At 47.1% G+C, this 20,799-nt stretch overlaps 1 protein-coding gene across 1 annotated transcript; it reads left to right on the forward strand.

The window, feature by feature from the left end:
* Positions 1 to 500: 500 nt before the first annotated feature.
* LOC143831360 (keratin, type II cytoskeletal cochleal-like) lies at positions 501 to 16,123 on the forward strand. Its single transcript, XM_077324365.1, has 9 exons — positions 501 to 1,078; positions 5,322 to 5,536; positions 6,515 to 6,575; positions 8,527 to 8,622; positions 9,209 to 9,373; positions 12,291 to 12,416; positions 13,162 to 13,382; positions 14,442 to 14,476; positions 15,656 to 16,123. Exons 1-9 carry the CDS (start codon positions 563 to 565, stop codon positions 15,895 to 15,897), a joined length of 1,677 nt encoding a protein of 558 aa, XP_077180480.1. The 5' UTR covers positions 501 to 562; the 3' UTR covers positions 15,898 to 16,123.
* The last annotated feature ends 4,676 nt before the right edge of the window (positions 16,124 to 20,799 follow it).

Raw genomic sequence — 20,799 nt, forward strand, 5'->3', positions numbered from 1 at the left:
ATATACATTTCACATGCTAAATGAAACCCTGTGGGAACTATAACTTCTGCAGGACACGTGTGCATTGGGTATTCTGCATGTCCATCCTTGCCTTGCATTTTTGGGAGGAGATCGGGCGAGAGGCCACCTGGGAGTGATTTATGTACGGGTTCACAGGAAAGCCTCTCTGCCTGTTGCCTGCCAGTGAGAGTACAAATTGAACCCATTAACATGGCAGAGGCCAAAGAAGGTGATCATTATATCCAAATGGTATGGTAATGCCTGCTAAGAAATGAAATTGCTATACTGTGGCACACTCTCCCCTCCCTCCTTTTTGGATATGGGTGTGTGTGGCTGGGTGATGTCACCCAGCCCAAAAGCCACAGGGCATGCCCTGCCCCATTAATCAGAAAGATGATCCACATCGCTCACAACCAATCCCACTTCCTCGACAATGTAAATAAAAGAGCCCTTAAGTCCGAGGGAACGCAAGTGCTCCCGGCTGTTTGCATCGTGTACTCTCTCTCTCTCTTTCTCTCTCCTTCTGCATCTCCGCATTTTCGTTTACCGCATCCCAGCTAAGATGGCACACCAATCCTCCGTAAAGGTCCAGAGGAAAGGCTTCAGCAATTCATCTGCTGTCATCCCTGGTTCCTGCCGTACCAGTTACACCTCCAGCACTGTATCCAGAAGTGGAGGCTGCGGCATTGGTGGCGGGTTGGGTAGGGTCGGAGGTGGCGGTGGCGGCTTTGGTAGCCGAAGCCTGTACAGCCTGGGTGGATCTCAGCGGATGTCGGCCGGTGGCAGCGGTGCCTGCTATGGCGGTGGGGTTGGTGGCGGATACGGGTTCGGTGGCGGTGCTGGCAGTGGATACGGGCTTGGTGGCAGTGTAGGAGTCGGAGGCTTCGGTTACGGTGGTGGCAGAAGCGGGGCTGGCTTCCCAGTTTACCCCCCTGGTGGAATCCACGAAGTGACCGTCAATCACAACCTGCTGGCACCCCTCAACCTGGACTTTGACCCCAACATCCAAAGACTTCGTAAAGAGGAGGGAGAACAGATCAAGACGCTCAACAACAAATTCGCCTCCTTCATAGATAAGGTGAGAATTAAATGCTTTCTCTGAGCTTTGTTAGTAGGAGTACCTGAGGATGCAATCACACGAGTCTTGTTGCAGCCCCTACTGAAGCTGCTCATATCAAACTGTGAGGCCAGGGAATGCATCCCGTACACAAGAGTCCAACATCTTATTAGTTCTGCTTCTACGCCTCTAAAATGCACAAATGTTGCAGGTGAAGCATTTCACCTTCCACCAGGTCTTTGGTTGAGTCCAGGACGTGGGAGATCATAGGGGCCCCTCCAATATCAGCACCTCTGGGGATTGGTTCCCTGAGGCGCTGATAGAGGGGGGGACATGGGAGACAGAGGAGGGGGGGTTATCTTCCTTATTGCTGGAGTAGATTGGGGTTTGGTTTTATGGTTTTTATGCATTGGGGTTGAGTCTTGCTGTAACCTGCCATGAGTCAATTCTGAGAGCAACAAGTAAGAAATCTATATGATAATGATAATGATAATGATAATGATAATGATAATGATAATGATAATGATAATGATAATGATAATGATAATGATAATTTCTTGACATGGACAAAGCTATACAGCCTCTATATTGGTAGAGGCTGTATAGATTTGTCCAGTGATGGACAAAGCTATACAGCATCTACCAATTATAACTTCAAATAAAAATTTGAAAGCAGGGTTTGAATGCTCCTGCTTGGAAGGAATTGGATTATTCTGGGAGAAGCAAAGTGCTTTGATAAGATTCATTCCAGTCATTCAATCAAAGTGTGGCAGGCTGGTTTTCAGAGCGTACCACCAGGATCCATAAAGTCAAATTGGCAACAGCTATAGCCCGGCAATGAATACGAGAATGATGTGGTCTTCTTTGCATATGATAGACAGCAGGGCTAGAGGAAGAGCTGAGTCATGAGTAGTAGAAGTGGAGATGGGAGGGTCAGGTTGTAGCACTGGAAGAATCTGCTTGTGCAATTCAAAACTCCATTCATTCATTCATTCGTTTGCTCAGTCATTCAACCAGTCCACCAATCTCATCTATAATTTGCCTCAGTATAAAGTCCGGGGCCAGGCAGCTATTAAAACCCAGCTTTCGGCTGCTTTGCTCTATGCATATTTATTTGGAAGAAAAGCTCACTACGTTCACCAGAATGTATTCCCAGGTTGGCAGCCTTTAAAAATCCTGTTTACAATTTAGATCAAGGTGCTCTAAATACAATAGTGGATGGACATTCAGTTTTATCAGTTTAGCCCTGATCTTGACAGTCATGATGAATTAAAGATATTCTTTTGAAATTTTCTATCCAAGGCTTAGTGAATTTCCCAGAAAGGTTTTTTTTTTTTTTTGCAACCAGATCTAGGATATTTTCTTAATATATTTCCTCTATGAATATGTACCAAATTGCAGAGGTAAGGTAGGCTATTGATTAGACCTGTACATTTCCTGTTAAGAATCACAATTATAAAATGGAGTGTTTTAATTAGTACAATTCACATATAAACAAAATAATCCCCTGTCTAAATAGTACATACCAGATAGGGGATTATTTTCTCTTGTTCTCTTTATTATTGCAGTGCCCCCATTCTCTGACCCTAATAACAATTTCGCTTTTACAAGGAAGCCAGTGTGTTTTCCTAATAAGGGCATAAACCGTGTTCATTAGAGAAAGAGCATAGACTAGGGAGTGCTTTCTTGAAACAGACACTTTTGGAATGAATAAAATCATACGAAATGAACCAAAATCCCATGCATACGTCTACTCTTCATTGTGATGGGATACTTCAGAAAGCCATGCTGGATGAGACCAAAGTCTACCTTGTCTAGCATCCTGCACCCCACAGCAGTCAAAAAGATGTTCCTGGGATGCTCATCTGCAAGTAGAGAGGGTGCCCTCCTCCACTGGGGCAATTTTCTTCCACTGGGAAGGAGATGCCTTCTTCCACTGAACATCCAGCAACTGATCATCTGTGGCATACTGGTTATGAGCATGGAGGTTCCACTGAGTCATCTTGGATAGCAGTGATTGATAGACCACCATGAGTTTGCCTAACTTCCTTTCATTATGCATTTATTTTTTTCCCCTGAGATTTCTATTCCATCTTTTGGCCAAATGATTTCCAAGATGCTTATAGTAGGTTGTGAAAGAACAAAACACAGGGATACAACGGGGGGAAATGATGGTGTTATTCCATTAAAGAATCCCAATATGTTTTACTTATGCTTCTTCAGAGGGTTCTATATAGTAGTCTAAAGCAGTTCCTGCATTTCTTTCCCCATTGCACCATTTTGTTGCTGTTGTTCTTTCTCTCCATCATTGGTTCAGCTCTCTTCAGCCACTTAGTTATTTGCAACAAATACAATTAACACGTCAAAAATGTTTTTGTTTGCATATGCTAGCCCAGTGCTGGCCCAGAGAGCCAGCTTGGTGTAGTGGTTAGGAGTGCGGATTTCTAATCAGGCGAGCCGGGTTTGATTCTGCACTCCCCCACAGGCAGCCAGCTGGGTGACCTTGGGCTCGCCACAGCACTGATAAAACTGTTCTGACTGAGCAGTGATATCAGGGCTTTCTCAGCCTCACCCACCTTGCAGGGTGGGCCTATTCTGCACACAATATATAATGCACTTTAGATGTAGCTTTTCCTGTTCTGCACAGGAGAATTCAGCTGCCAAAGCACATTGAAAGTGCATTATCCTATGTGTGCAGAATAAGCCCTGGCCTCTTCCTCCAAACCTGGCTCAATCTTGAGACAGAATGGGAAAATTCTTTAGTCAAACAGAGAGTGATGGATACTGAAAGACAATAAGATTTTTTGAGTTCTCCAGGTTTTATTTCCTCTACAAATACTACATGTATTGCTGATTTGGCAGCCTAGTTATATTTCCTCAAACTGAGTTGTTTAGCTAGAAGTTCAGCATTGTCCTCCACGGTACTAGAAAGGAGGTTTAAGAAAATCCCTTGTTGATAGAGGCTTTGTTCTTGTTCACAGGGTGAAACTGAATCAACAGCACATATATATTTTAAACTAAACCTTTTAGAGGAGATTTGCATGGAAACTATTAGCCTATTGTTAAATAGGTTCCTTGGTCAATCAAATAAAATTAGGCTAGAATACCCTTGCTCTGATAGGACAACACTGCTTCTCCCAGACTTCTGGTCATCAAGTTAAATATGTTCCTCAAGGAAGCTGCTGGAAGATGTTGAAAAACACCAGCATCCAGATGAGAAAGCTGTGGTGCCTAATGCCTAGACTCCTTTCTCTGTAGAGAAGAATGCCAGGGCACTGCCAAAAATGTATTGGTGAAACTGAAGTGGGCATGGGGACTCTGTGCAGTGGAATAGACACTGATGAGCAGTGCTTTACTGTGGTCCTTGCATGAAGCTATCATGTAAAAAAAATATTTTGTTTGAAATAAAACATTCACAAGCCCACCTTCCTCCTGGATAACTGGGACGAAAGGCAGGCAGCAACAATAAAAGTAACATTTTCCTAAGAAGAGAAGAAGTAAAACAACATGGGTGGGGGAACCCTCTAAAGCCAACTTGGTGTAGTGGTTAGGAGTGTGGACTTCTAATCTGGTGTGCTGGGTTTGCTTCCCCGCTCCCACACATGCAACCAGCTGGGGGATCTTGGGCTCATGACAGCACTGATAAGGCTCTTCTGACCAAGCAGTTATATCAGGGCTCTCTCAGCCTCACCTCCCTCACAGGGTGTCTGTTGTGGGGAGAGGAAAGGAAGGTGATTATATGCCACTTTTAGACTCCTCTGGTAGAAAAAAAGTGGCATATAAGAACTGTCTCTTCTTCATCATCTTCTTAAGAGCGGCAGCTTGTCATCTGCCAAGCCAGGTTTGATTCCCCACTCTGTCACACACAGCCAGCTGGATGACCATGGGCTAGTCACAGTCCTAATAGTGCTGTTCTGACCAAGCAGTTATGTCAGAGTTCTTTCAGCCCCACCTATCTGTTATGTGGAGAGGAAGGGAAGGCAATTGTAACCCCCTTTAAGACTCCTTCTGATAGTGAAAAGGAGGGTATAAAAATCAACTTTTATTCAATTGATCTAACGGAATTTCAAAAATTAATTCCAGAATGGAAAAGAGGCACAGTTTGCTAGAATTTTCACTTCCTTCTGTGTATGTGCAGAGTTTTGGTTTTATTTCCTAAACTACGGAGGCATACACACACCTTGATAAAACCCTACAAAAGAAGCCACCTTGTCTTGATAAAGCAATGGGAATAACTAACATTTTGGGATCTTTTTGCTTCCAGGTGCGTTTCCTTGAACAACAGAACAAGGTCTTGGAAACCAAATGGTCCCTGCTTCAGGAACAGGGTCAGAAAATTGTTAGAAACAACACTGAACCGCTCTTTGAGGCTTACATTAACAACCTCAGGAAGCAGCTGAATACCCTGGAGAATGACAGAGCAAGACTGGGTGGAGAACTGCACAACATGCAGGGTCTCGTTGAGGACTTCAAGTGCAAGTAAATATCTCTCTAAACTCTTTCTCCTACATAAACCACTCCCATGTTTGCATTTTATCTTTAAAACTGCATAATAATAGATGGCTGTTTTATTGTCACAACTTGGCTACTGCTCAAACTGTGGTAGCCTGTTCCTAGAATCATCATAGAGCCTAGAATCATCTAGGCTATCTAGTCCAACCCCCTGCTCAGTGCACGGTTAGCCCAAAGCACCCAGGATAACTTCTTGTTCAGCCGCTGCTTGAAGACTGCCAGTGAGGGGGAGCTCACCACCTCCTTGGGCAGCCAATTCCACTGCTGAACTACTCAAACAGTGAAACATTTTTTCTTGATATTTAGGCAATACCATTCTACATGTAGTTTAAACCCATTACTGCGGGTCCAATCCTCTGTTGCCAACAGGAACCTTTCCCTGCTCTCCTCTAGGTGACAACCTTTCAGATACTTAAAGAGAGCCATCATGTGCAAGGCCGGCCACATGACAGGGATTTAACACATCACCAGTCTACAAAGTACAGCTCCTCCCTCCCAGGTGCTTATGCCACTTGAGGCACTAAGCATGAGAGGCTGGTCACCTTCTGAACCACCATTCTAAGAATAATCTACCAGGAATGAGCACTTCATTTTGAACTCCTTTGACAGATGCAACCTGGTCTTGATGATTTGGCTAAGTTTGGTGTAGTGGTTATGAGTGCGGACTTCTAATCTGGCATGCCAGGTTCAATTCTGCGCTCTCCCACATGCAGCCAGCTGGGTGACCTTGGGCTCGCCACGGCACTGATAAAACTGTTCTGACCGGGCAGTGATATCAGGGCTCTCTCAGCCTCACCAACCCCACAAGGTGTCTGTTGTGGGGGGAGGAATGGGAAGGCGACTGTAAGCCGCTTTGAGCCTCCTTCGGGTAGGGAAAAGCGGCATATAAGAACCAACTCTTCTTCTTCTTCTTCTAATGAAAACTTGTTTTTCTGTCCCAAACAGATATGAAGATGAGATCAACAAGCGTACAAATGCAGAGAATGACTTCGTAACCCTGAAGAAGGTAAGCATCTTTGCAGTGCAATTCCATTCACTGTCCTTCAGGAGAGATCATTTAACAGGAGATCTTTCTTTATTGCAGTGTTAAAACATGGTTGTATGTACTCTGCCAACATCTAGTATCTTTCCAAAGAACACGATAGGTTCCCAAAACATTGGAGCAATTCTTTGTTGGTGTAGTGGTTAGGAGTGTGGACTTCTAATCTAGAGAGGAAGGTTTGATTTCCCACTCCTCCTCCACAGGCAGCCAGCTGGGTGACCTTGGGCTCGCCACAGCACTGATAAAACTGTTCTGACAGAGCAGTAATATCAGGGCTCTCTCAGCCTCACCTCCCTCACAGGGTCTCTGTTGTGGGGAGAGGAAAGGGAAGGCAGTAATATCAGGGCTCTCTCAGCCTCACCTCCCTCACAGGGTGTCTGTTGTGGGGAGAGGAAAGGGAAGGCAGTAATATCAGGGCTCTCTCAGCCTCACCCACCTCACAGGGTGTCTGTTGTGGTGAGAGGAAAGGGAAGGTGAATGTAAACCACTTTGAGACTCCTTTGGGTAGAGAAAAGTGGCATATAAGAACCAATTCTTGGAACGGGGACCACCAAGGAAAACTTTGCAGAGGAAAGCAATGGCAAACCACCTCTTCCTACTCTCTTGTCTTGAAAGCCCCTGGCTGGGGGCACTCCCCATCTTCAGTCTCTCGGTGTCAGAGCACTCAGCTTCTACACTATTTCAAGGTGTTGAAACAAGGATCATAAACTGGGGAAGGTGCCTGGTCTTGACCTTTTCAGCCCTGGCTCCAGCCTGATGGGATGAGTTGCATCTGAGGTGCGAGTCATCATGGACCTCCCAGGGCATGCAAGAGGGCACTCTTTCACCAGGCATTTGGTCGTGGCCAGGACCCACCATTACCATCCAATAGGGCCCCCCAGCTGAACAATCGAACCCCTTTACCCTCTATTTTATACCTGGCTGTGGTTTAATTGCCAGGTTAGGGGTGCTGGAGGCAGATATTTGAACTGGGTTCAATGGGTTTATTCATTAAACTGGGTTTAATGTGTTTTAAATTTGTACGAGTTTTTAATCCTATTGATGTGAGCCACCCCGAGACCACTGGAGAGGGGCGGCATACAAGTCAAAGTATGAGTGAATCAATGAGTGAATTTATTTATATAGATTTTTATAAGCGCCCGTCCCTACGGCTCTAGGCGGTTTACATAAAACATTTTGAAACATTTACATAGAACACTCTCAAAATCAATATAACAATAACATACCAACAAGAACAGTATTTTAACAATAACTTTAACACTCCCTCAGTAGGTTCGGTCCCTCAGTCTGGGGGGGACCTGTAGGGTCAGTCGGCCTCACCAAATGGTGGAAGAGCTCCCTTTTGCAGGTCCTGCGGAATTGTGGAAGTTCTGGCAGGGCCCTGATCTCTGGGGGCCAAGACTGAAAAGGCCCTGGCCCTTGTTGAGGTTCGACGTGCCTCTTTAGGGCCAGGGATCCACAGCCTGTTCGAAGTGGTGGTGCTCTTAGCAACATCAAAAGCATAGTCCAATAGGTGGCCAAAATGCTCATAGAACTGCGTGCCAAATGACGCTCACTTATTGAAAAACAACATCTTCTCCCCCCCCTCCTCCAATCAAAACCACCCCAGAACGGAGTTCAGTTCTGGGAGATCTACAGTGAGCGTTCAGTTGTTGATATTGTTTTGTTACTGTGTTTAATTTGTATGTTAATTTAAATTTACCTAATTTGGAATTGAATGGTTTTAAATTGTACTGCTGTGTTTTATATGATGTGCACCTCCCTGAGCCGGCTGGTTGGGAGAGTGATATAAAATTCAAATAATAATAATATTATAATAATAACGATCTATGCATAAATTGGATCACTCCTCCTTCTCTATAACTTCTCCCTTGGCTTCTGACCATCTAGTTCAACAATAAATCGTTTTTTTTAGGATGTGGATGCTGCCTACATGAACAAAATAGAACTAGAAGCCAAGACAGATTCCTTGAAAGATGAGCTCTGCTTCCTCAAAGCCCTGTATGAAGAGGTAAAGAGAATCTTTCCTATTCTTTTCTCACTTCAGTTCTGTGCTGGATTGTTAGACTATATGGGCTGGCTGAGAGATCAGTGGTCCATTGGCATTATTGGCTTGCAGCCTAAAATCTCCACTCAGCAGAATCGGAAGTCCTCTTGAGCACCCCTCTTGAGCAGGGGGTTGGACTAGATGGCCTGTATGGCCCCTTCCAACTCTATGATTCTATGATTCTATGATTCTGTGATCAGGTTTCTGCTGGAGAACGAACCAGGAAATTAATAGGGGTTTCCCACCAGCTCCTTCTTTCCACTTCTTATCATCGATATCAGTGCATTACTGTGATCCCAGCATCCCACTCCATATATTTTCCCATGACTATTTCCCTGACACCTTACAAAAACTCAAAATTCTTTCAAAACCGAAATCTTGGAAGCAGAGTGAAACAATGCAAAATAAGCAAGTAAAAGCAAGTTTACTAACTTTGCATGAAGTAAGGATCGGGCAAAATTGTTGCCCTTGGGCATCTAATATCTTTTCCTAATGCACACCGTGGTGTGTTTGTCTTCTTCCTAACGGGATATTATTGTGTCATCTTCAGGAAATGGCACAAATGCAGGCCCAAGTCACCGATACTTCCGTGGTTCTCTCCATGGATAACAACCGCAACCTGGACCTTGATAGCATCATTGCTGAAGTCAAAAATCAGTACGAAGACATCGCAAACAGGAGCCGAGTTGAGGCTGAATCTTGGTACCAAAGCAAGGTAAAGAGCCTTAAGTAACAGGCACATTCTAGAATCCATATCTAGAGAAACCCAGTTCTAGCACTTATTCAAACTATTAAGGGAGCAGTAAATCCATGCCTGATCCATATATTGGCGCACTTGGGGCTGGAGTGGTAACACATGGATGGCTAGAATGGTGTGGTTGGTCCCTATGCAAGCTGCACATCTCCACTAAATCTCTGAGAATCTCAATATTGAGCAGACAAAAATTATTATCTGATGCAGAGAGGAAGGAAAAAGTGCTTGTAAGCTGATTTGGGAGTCCTTTGATTAATGAAAAGGGGAGTATAGAAACCCAGCTCTTCCTCCACCCCTTCCCCCCTCCCCCATTCCCCAAATGTTTATTGAAGCAGTGACAGGTTGCTCATACTGTGCTGGAAAAAGACATTTTATGCAATTCAGAAACTTAAAAACAGTATTGCAGCACAGGATATTGCTATCAGTGAACAGCACTCCTTTTTGTAAGCTCTCCTAAACCACCAAGAGAACTTGCAAGATCTAAGACTCTTCTAGAATAATCCTCTTGTTCTCTTGGGGAAATTGGCAGAAAGGCACTTGAAAGTTGTTTGTCTTTTAAGTCTTGCTGGTAAGGCCTCATTTCTACACTAGAGTGATGTGCTGTTTTGCCTTTATGGTGGGAATTTTAAAAAAGATAAAGGCATTATCACCTGTATTGTTGTTGTCGTTAGGTGCGAAGTCGTATCCGACCCATAGCCACCCCATGGACAATGATCCTCCTTCCTGTCCTCTACCATTCCCCGGAGTCCATTTAAGCTCGCACCGACTCCTTCAGTGACTCCATCCAGCCACCTCATTCTCTGTCGTCCCCTTCTTCTTTTGCCCTCGATCGCTCCCAGCATTAGGCTCTTCTCCAGGGAGTCCTTCCTTCTCATGAGGTGGCCAAAGTATTTGAGTTTCACCTGTATAACTTGTAACAAATACAGCCCATTGGTCATGAACTGTGGTCTGCTAGATACTGCATAAGGCTGCCACAGTAGAACACCAACACAGCTTATGTATTGGGCTTGTAATGGGCCTCTGTTCATGACTTGTGGGTTGCATCCACAGTGATAGGCACAGCCTGGGGAAACTTGCCTTACAGAGCACAGTCCCAAATCTCCAGCCCCCTAGTCCTCATTTCTCCTTCCCCTCAACTATAGTCACTATTGTGCAATCATTAACACAGCACCACCGTGTGTTAACAAATAAGCCATTGCCAATTCTGCTTGCATTCATCATACCAATGAAGTTGGATCGGTAGATCAAATAACAGTTGGAAATGTTTTGAAACTTACTCCGCAGGTAAAATTGGCAGGATAGTCTTGACCTGTTGTTGAATACTCTCACTCTGAGGTTTTCTCTCTGCAGCAGACCAAAGACCTAAATCATTAAATAAACAAAGAAAGAACCCAGCATTAAACAAGGAATTGGAAGTGTATGTCTTCACACTGGACCATATACTGTTTAAAACGATTATTATAAACTAGTAAAATAGCCCATTGTATTCTAAAGACAATGGGCGCTAGCACGGGGGGGAGAAATCAAGGGACTGGCGAGGGCTGGCTGAAGAAAGGTGGCTTACGTTCAAGAGGGCGACAGGGACGGCGGGCGACTCCAGCGCGGGGGATTCTTGGCGGCGGCCATCTTCTTTTCGCGGGGGTGTGTCCTTCGGCGGCAGGGACTTCCTGGGCGGCGGCTTTTGTGCGGCGGTGCGTCCTTCGGCCGCGGGGACTCCCTCGGCGGCTGCTCTTTCAAGGCGGCGCATTCTTCGGCCGCGGGGACTCCCTGGGCGGCTGCTCTCACGAGGCGGTGAGTTCTTCGGCCGCGGGGACTCCCTGGGCGGCAGCTCTTTCTAGGCGGCGCATTCTTCGGCCGCGGGGACTCCCTGGGCGGCAGCTCTTTCTAGGCGGTGCGTTCTTCGGCCGCGGGGACTTCCTGGGCGGCGGCTTTTGTGCGGCGGTGCGTCCTCCGGCCGCAGGGACTCCCTCGGCGGCAGCTCTTTCAAGGCGGCGCATTCTTCGGGCGCGGGGACTCCCTGGGCGGCAGCTCTTGCAAGGCGGTGTGTTCTTCGGCCGCGGGGACTCCCTGGGCGGCAGGTCTTGCGAGGCGGTGCGTCCTTCGGCCGCGGGGACTTCCTGGGTGTTTGTTCTTTTGAAGCGGGGCTCTTTTGAAGCGGCGGCGTTGTGTCTTTCGGCGGCGGGGACTCCCAGCCCGGCGGCGGGGACTCCCAGCCCGGCGGCTGGACGCGGCGAGAGGCACTTTGCGCCTCTCGCCGCATCCAACCGCCGGGCAGGGAGTCCCCGGCAGCCGCGCTCCGCGCGACTGGCGGGGGCTCCCTTGAGGAGAGGCAGGCGGCTTCTTGGCGGCGGCTTCTTGGCGGCGGCCATCTTCTTTTCACAGTGGTATTACCTTCGGCGGCGGGGACTCCCTGGCCAGCGGCTTGACACGGCGAGAGGCGCTTCGCGCCTCTCGCCGCGTCAAGCCGTCGGGCAGGGAACCCCCGGCAGCCGCGCTCCGCGCGACTGCCGGGGGCTCCCTCAGGCGGCGGCCTGACGCGGCAAGAGGCGCTTTGCGCCTCTCGCCGCGTCAGTCCGGGAGCAACTGCGAGCCGCGCTCCGCGCGGCTCGCAGTTGCTGGGGCTGGGAATCAGAGGGACCAATCGGCAGGCGCTTCGCGCCTGCCGATTGGTCCCTCTGATTGTCTGTCATGAGGAAGGGTCCAATCCGGACCCTTCCTCATCCCGGACACATCCCGCCCCAGAACCCCTTACTGTTTTATTTAGTCCGTGGCGCCCGCGGCGCCACGGGCGGTGTACAGATATTGAACTAAAAGAGTAAGTTTGTTGCTCTAAATAGAATGAGTACCAACATTTTGTGCGTCTTCTTGCCTCTATCAGTATGAAGAGCTCCAGGCTACTGCGGGAAGACACGGTGATGACCTCCGCAATACCAAGCACGAGATTGCTGAAATCACCCGGCAAATCCAGAGACTGCGAGGTGAAATTGACAATGTGAAGAAGCAGGTAGGAAATTGGTCAAAATGGCCACGGAGAAATAGGTCTAGCATTTGGAAAGAGGGCAAACTGTTCTGTGATCATACATATGACACAATGGAGCTGATCGCCTGTTCCTTCCCAAAGGAGTTTGAAAGATCAGATTTTTCATGGAGAGTTCCCATCTTTCACCGTGTTATGTCACTCCTGGCATCATTTAGTATTTACGTCAGCACCAGTGTTAGGCCCATGGTTCAAAGGTCATCATCGGCCATTTTTGATCTTCTAATGACAGAGAAATTTCTTGATTGTATGATTCCACTCACACATATGTAGGGAAATGCAATTTGGATTGCATAAGCCCCCAAAACCTTGAACTCATGCTGATTTGAAGTTTTTAAATGCTTATCTGAGCCGAATCGCAATTCCTGTCAATTTAAAAGGGCCGAATCAGAGTTGCCCAAACTGATTCAAATGATTCGGCTGAGGGGTATATGTGTGTCTTTAAACATCTCCCCAGTAGACCCCAGATCTGACGCAGCAGAGAAAGAGGAATAAAATTGTACCACAGAAGTGCAATGTCAAAGTGGACAGAGGAAGGTCACCCAGTGTTTTTTTCCCATCATAATTCCATAAGTAGAAACATTGATTATTTGTTTTTATTTACGTGGCCCTCTTGAGATAATGGTGCTCTGAGGAGCAGCATAGACAAGCAGCAGGCCCTTTCCTCAAGGCAATCAAATTCACTTATCATCTCCCCCCTCCCCCCTTATAGTGTGCCAATCTGCAGGCAGCCATTGCTGAGGCCGAAGAGCGTGGCGACATGGCCCTCAAGGACGCCAGGCAGAAACTGAACGAGTTGGAAGAAGCTCTTCAGAGAGCCAAGCAGGACATGGCCCGGCAACTGAAGGAGTACCAGGACCTCATGAACACCAAACTAGCCCTGGATATTGAGATCGCCACCTACAGGAAGCTGCTGGAAGGAGAGGAATGCAGGTCAGTGAGGAACCAGACGGCAACCGCACCCATTCTCACTAATCCGGAACAGCTAGTGCTTCTGGCTTCTCTATTAATAATCACTAGAGCAGGGGTAGTCAACCTGTGGTCCTCCGGACGTTCATGGACTACAATTCCCATGAGCCCCTGCCAGCATTTGCTGGCAGGGGCTCATGGGAATTGTAGTCCATGAACATCCGGAGGACCACAGGTTGACCACCCCTGCACTAGAGTACATTCAAATCCCATGTCTGCATTACATTTTCCCCATTCTGGTTCTGAGTGAAAGAATCTGCTGTGGAGCTCAAATGAAGGAAGGCTTGTGCTTAGGGAAGGAAGACCGCTCTTACAAAAACCCCTCTTGGGAAATAGTGTTGTGGAAAGCACAAGCTCCAGCCGTCTTGTTGAGTCCCACCTATGGACAAAGTCACAAAAACAGGATCACTGTGCAGGGAGTTGGACTAGATGACCCTGTAGGTCCCTTCCAACTCTACGATTCCAGGACTCTATGATGCGAATGTCAGAAAGAGGTTCTGTAGGGCTATTAACACAACAGGTCTCATGGGGGCACAGGTTGGTGTCTCCACCCCGGGTCCTGTGCTCCCAGCCAGCGAGTTTTAGGGATGCTTGCTCGTTATGACTTTGTCCAAAAAGTGAAGGCTGAGTTTTTCCAATGTGCAGTTCTTGGTTGGCTATCCTGGTGTTTTACTTCATCCCAGCACTGGCCAATAATTCAAACAACATTTAAAATGTCTTGGGGATAATACCCAGGGCAAAAGACCTTGAGTTCTATCAAAGCGACATCAGGCATCCATTCAAGGTCTCCAGGTAACTAATGGAAGAGTCTGCTATGGACAGACAGAATTTGACAGAAAACCAGAGTAACGTATGTGCCCTGTATCATATCCTTCCTCTAAAAAAATCAGCAGGCTTTGCTGCTCTGAGCCAGTCCTCCCCTTTGGAAACTTGGCTAATTGATTTTAATCACGTTTTGAACTCTCTCCAGATGTTCACTCTATGTTTGAATTCTCATCTCCCCCAATTTTTTCCCCCTGACAGACTGGGAAATGATGGAGCCAACGCAGTCAACATCTGTAAGTACCTTGCTTAACATGCTTGTTTGGGGATTACATCTATGCAAGAAGGAATTCTGTTCGTATGGAAGGACGGCCTGGTGCTACCACTGCCCCATACCACCATGCATTCAGTCCACCCATAGGTGGCCCAGAAAAGCTAAAATGAGCATCCCCTACAGTGTCACAAAGGAGATCTGCAGGGAGCATTGAGCTCAGATTTGGCCAGCAACAGTAATAATACTTCTCAGCTCACTCACTGGCCACCCCCAGCCTACCAGCAACCAACAGTGACTTGCACAACTTCAATAAAATCAGAGTCCAGTAGCACCTTTCAGACCAACAAAGATTTATTCAAGGCATGAGCTTTCGAGTGCAAGCACTCTGCGTCAGACTTCCGCCATGACTTTTGCTGTATATTTCTACTGTCATGATGGAAGGTCATAGTCTGACGAAGGGTGCTTGCACTCGAAAGCTCACGCCTTGAATAAATCTTTGTTGGTCTTAAAGGTGCCACTGGACTCTGATTTTATTGTGCTGCTTCAGACCAACACGGCTACTCATTTGCACAACTTCATTTCACTAGAATAGTATCCCAGGTGTTCGGTTCAGTAGACAGTCACCACAATTGCCTGAAGGGCCTGTTTGCATGATCTTACCCCATTTTTTGCCCTGCGTAGCAAACAATGGGATCATCACCTCAACGCCTCCCCACCTCCCCAATCTGGAGAACCAGCAGGGCATAGTGATTAGAGTGGTGGCCTCTAATCTGGAGAGCCGGGTTTGATTCCCCACTCTCCCTCCACCCACAGCATGCTGTTTGATCTTGGACCTATCACAGCTCTCCAAGAGCATGATAAATTTTAATAACTTTTTCGGTATCTTAGCGTAGCGGTTAAGAGCAGCCGCTTCCACTCTGGTGAACACGATTTGATTCCCCACTCCTCCACATGCAGCCAGCTGGGTGTCCTTGGGCTAGTCACAGTCCTGTTAGAACACTTTCTCTCAGAGCTCTCTCAGCCCCACCTACCTCACGGGGTGCCTGTGGTGGGGAGAGGAGGGGGAGGCAATTGTAAGCTGCTGTGAGACTCCTTCAGGCTATAAAAACCAACCCTTCCTCTTCTCCTTCCCCTCCCACTCATTTATTCCATTCTGTTGAGGGGCAAATCCTCAACAAGCGGTGTCCTTTTCTTCCCACAGCAGTGGTGTCTTCGACCTTGACTCGCACCGGTGCTGCCTGTGGAGGCGGAGTTGGAAACAGCCTCAGCCTGGGAGGAGGAAGCAGCTATGGCGCGGGAGCAGGCTGTGTGGGCCTTGGGAGCGGACTTGGGGTCGGAGGAGGCAGTTTCAGTGCCGGAAGCGGGCGAGGCCTTGCCGGCGGAAGCTGCTCCAGCATCAGATATTCTTCAAGCTCCTCCTCTCAAAGAAACTGCCGAAAGTAAAGTGCAATCTCCCGCAGTCTCTTCCAACGAAATCTCTGATGGTCTCCGATGCTACACTGGATCTCACTACTGTCCGTCACTTTCCAGACAAACATCTGCTGCTACTGAATTAATGGCCTTTGTAAACTGCTAGCTTGTTTCAGCACACTTGGCAATGCCCCCGAAACTCTGCTTTACAGCCGTTCCAAATTGTACCGGGCCCTGCCTTGAGCTTACTTTGCACTAAAACGCAACCTGCCTCCTTTCTTTTCCTCCGAGCACTTTCAATTTTGTATAAACCAGACCACTGTCCCTTTGTCCTTGGGGAAGCTGTTTGAATCCTCCCTTCCCGTTTTGCGTGTTATTTTGTCTAATTAAATGCATGTTGTAATGTATGCATCTGTCTCATTTCGTCCTTTTGAACCAAGAGTAGAAAAGGGAGATAAAGACGTTAGTCTGTTTCTGAAAATAACAATAGTCTGCACTCTGCCATGGAAGTTCACTGGGACCGTTTCTATGCTCAGAAGTTGGCCCAATTCTGTTTTGTCTGGTCACTAGGCTAATTTCCACTTCCAGATGTTGGCACCGGTCTGGGGATGTCCAAGGCCTGGCCCAACTCAGGCTCTCATTTGTCCTGCGGCAAGGGAATGTAGATGAATCCACATTCCCTTTTTTTGCTGTGGGACCCATTGGGGCCTATGTTGGGCTTGGGCTGTACTGAAAGGGAAGAATTGGGCCATCCTGGCCTGGCTCTTCCCCACCTGTGCTTGTGTACGGCATCCCAGAAGGGACAAAAAATGACCCAGGTTGCTTCACGGTGTTGTGCAGCATGACAGAGCTGCCCAGAGCCTTTTAAAAACTTTATAAGAATGTGGTATTGCATTGTTATGTGATAGTAGGTTCTTAAAGATTTAAAATACAACAGCCCACGCCACCCTGCAGCATGGCAGAACCACACTGCCCCAGCTGCTACGTGGGGGCATACCTCCAGGATGGATGGGGTGTAGCGGCCCAAATTCTTCCCCATGTGGAGCTGGGAAGCAGATGGGCAACCTGCCCCCAGGCAAAAACTGGGCAGCAGCCTGGCACGCTGCCTCTGGTACAGAATAAGCCAGGGTGACTTTGGGACAGTCATACACTCTCAGCCTGACCCACCTTACAGGGCTGTTGTGAGAATAAAATGAAAGTCAGGAGAACGGTGTAAACTGCTTTGGTTTCCTATTGGGAAGAAAGGAAGGATATAAAACAAACAAATAAATACCCCCATATCAAATTCCAAGTGTCAAAGCTTTTCCACATCTATAATCCTTACAACAGCTCTGTAACATAGGCCAGAATTAATCCTGCACAACATGGGAACCCCATGGGAAAATTCCAAGACATGAATAAACAATTGTGACTCTTTGTTTACGGAGATTTAAAGATGACATGAATGAGGTGCAAAAAGATCTGAGTAATTTCTATCTACTTTCTTCTTCAAATCCCTGAATTCTTTTCTTTTCTCTTTCCTTTTTTCCCCACAGTTTTGTGCTGTCTGGCTGTATCTCTGTCTCATCCTTTCTTTAAAGAGGTTACAATCTAGAGACTCCCCAGCTCTCATTTCCTCATAAATGTCACTCAGCAAATTCCAGTACAAATGTAAGCCATTCTTTCCTCATCCTTAACCTTTAAATTGCCAGAAACTCTTTCAAGCTCCACAAGAAAAGGCTTCAGCTCCATCTACCTTGGGAGGATGAGAGAAACTCCTTTGAACCCTTAAAGCAATGGTAGTCAAACTGCGGCCCTCCAGATGTCCATGGACTACAATTCCCAGGAGCCCCAGCCAGCCCTGCCTTAAGCGTAGTGGGTATGGGTCCTTAAAGAACCACAATAGAATTTTTGATTTCACAACTCATAGGATTGTGTTGGGAAACCCTCTGGCAGGCCAGACATGATATGTACCTTTCATCCAGGCCTGGTAAGCTCCACACTTTGACCTGCTCACAAGTACAATAAAGGCTACCCTGAGGTTCTGCTTCTTTCCTTTTAACCTTCTCAGTGCCTCACTGGAACAGGCTCTGAAATAGGGATACCCAAAGACCAGCCCATTCTGCTTGTAGGGAACTGATTTTTCAGTTGTCAGTTCACCAGTTCGTCATTCCAGTCATGGATGTTTGGGTGGTTGCTTCCCAGTATTCCTTCCCAGAACCTACTTGGGGTAGTGGTTACCAGTGGTGGCCCCTAATCTGGAGAACTGGGTTTGATTCCCCACTCCTCCACATGCAGCCAGCTGGGTGAGCTTGGAGCAGTCACAGTTCCTCTCAGAGTTCTCTCAGCCCCACCTCAAACACAGGGTGTCTGTTGTGCGGAGAGGAAGGGTAGGCCATTGTAAGCAACTTTGAGACTCCTTTGCATAGTAAAAAGTAGAGTACAAGAAAACAGCTCTTCTTCTCTAGCCATGCAGTAGAATCATAGAATCACAGAGCTGGAAGGTACCTCAGGGTCATCTAGTCCAACCCCCTGCAGAATACAGGAAATGACCTCAAGAGCCAAGCACCTATACAATCCCTTCTGTCCACCAACTTACAATCTGCCTAAATTCACAGAATTAACATTTCTGTCTGATGGCTATCTAGCCTCTGTTTAAAAACTTCCAAAGGAGAACCCACCATCTCCTAAGCCTGTTCCACTGAGAAACCACTCTGTCAGGAACGTCTTCCGGATGTTTAGATGGAATTTCTTTTGAATTAATTTCATCCCATTGATTCTGGTCCGACCCTCTGGGGCAACAGAAAACTCTGCTCCATCCTCGATTGATTGATTTGATTTTTATACTGCCCTCCCAGCAAGCTGGCTCAGGACAGTGTACAACATTATGTTGTGAGGTTTCCGCAGATTGCTCAATAAATGAGCCCTTGACTTGGTGCAAAGTTCAATATAAGTGAAAGCAAGTAAGCAAACCAGATCAATACTTTGCCAGAACTGAGTGCAACAGCCCTTCGAGTGCTTGAAGATGGCTATCACATAGAGCAGAGCGCCACTCGTTTTTTCCCCACATGCACATTCTCAGAGAGCCCAAATGTATTCTACCAGATGTCTTTTTTGGTGTTGCTGCATAATTGCTCTTCCCAGCAAGCAATTGTTGAAGCAGACAATTATACCAACCAGAAGTCATACAAGTCAGTCAGAAATAGATGCTGGGGCTTGAATTAAATTTGTTTGACTAAATAGTCCCTCGTGATGCTAATGGCTGCTGACCAGTTTGATTTATGGTGTATGTTCAGTGTTGCAAAAACCCAATGCAAAATTGTTTGTCAGGCGCCTGTCGATCAGCTGCCTTATACAAAAATCACAGCATTGTCTTCTCAGACTGGGAGCAGCTCTTCAGTGTCTCGGGCAAAGGTCCTTCACAACACCTATTAGCTGATCCTTTTACCTGCAGATGTCAGGGACCTTCTGCATGCCGAGCAGATGCTCTGGCACTGAGCCACACGCTGCTGTGGAAGCTCACTGGGTGATGTTCAACCAGGCACGTACTCTCAACCTAATTTAACCCATGTAGCTGTTATAAGAATAAAAGGAGCATGATGCTTTGGTTCCCCACTGAATGGTCTATGATGGGGGAGGGGGGGGAGAAAAATGTGACTCTCCAAAGGTCCATGGACTACAATTACCATGACCCCCTGCTGTAGGGGTTCATTGTAGTCCGTGGACCTCTGGAAAGGCAGTTTGGCCACCTGGTCTATGTGAATAAATAACATAGCCGGGGGCAAACAAAAGATAGACTGATGGGAGAGCCAGCTTGGTGTAGCGGTTAAGGATGGTTTCTAATATGGAGATCTGGTTTGATACCCCACTCCTCCACATGCAGCCAACCGGGTGACCTTAGGCTAGTGACAGTCCTGTTAAAGCTGTTCTCACAGAGCAGTTTTCTCAGAGCTCTCTCAGCCCCACCTAACTCACAGGGTGTCTTGTGGGAAGAGGAAGGGAAGCCAAATATAGCAGGGGATGTAAACCAACTCTTCTTCTTCGGGGTGGGTGTAAAGGACGATTAGGCCATGAGATCAGTTTATGCCTTATCAACATCTTCAAAATGGAAAATTTTGTTGTCAGACATATTCCTGGCAAAATTTGCTGCAGCCCTACTTTTAGAGACCCTACACAAAAGAGAGAGGCCAAAGAAAGGGGGATGTTCATCCATCAGCAATGGAATGATACCTTCAAACACGTAGTAATGTGTTCTCTTTATACATGAGCTGTTTATATTTGTAGAACTGTTTCTGCATGTCTTGTCATGTATACAAACAGCCACTAGGCCTCGCAGGTTCCTGTATGCAAGCATGTAGGCTACTTTCTCTTAGCAGGGTAAAGGTAAAGGTATCCCCTGTGCAAGCACTGAGCCATGTCTGACCCTTGGGGTGACGCCCTCCAGCGTTTTCTTGGCAGACTCAATACAGGGTGGTTTGCCATTCCCTTCCCCAGTCATTACCGTTTTACCCCCCAGCAAGCTGGGTACTCATTTTACTGACCTCGGAAGGATTTAAGGCCGAGTCAACCTTGAGCCGGCTGCTGGGATCGAACTCCCAATCTCATGGTCAGAGCTTCAGACAGCATGTCAGCTGCCTTACCACCCTGTGCCATAAGAGGCTCGCTTAGCAGAGTAAGGCACTTTTAAGTTAATGGGGGGGGGAGAGACAAGAGAAAGAGAGAGATTTATAAATGTTAATTTTCCAACAGACTGCAAACTCTGGTCAACTTCTCTTGAGCTCTTCTTGTACCTGCAACCTCAGCCGCAGTCAGCAGGGAGCTCTGCTCCTCCTCACACAGTAGTAGAGAAGCAACAAGACCAAATGACCATTCTTTTGTATAAAGGAAACCCTAAACACACAAGCAGAGAGGACAGAGGCAACGCTGTTTGGCTACCAGTGCGCCTCCTCGTGTAGA

The sequence above is a fragment of the Paroedura picta genome, chromosome 3 (genome assembly GCF_049243985.1).
Source record: "Paroedura picta isolate Pp20150507F chromosome 3, Ppicta_v3.0, whole genome shotgun sequence".
In the NCBI taxonomy this organism is placed as follows: domain Eukaryota; kingdom Metazoa; phylum Chordata; class Lepidosauria; order Squamata; family Gekkonidae; genus Paroedura; species Paroedura picta.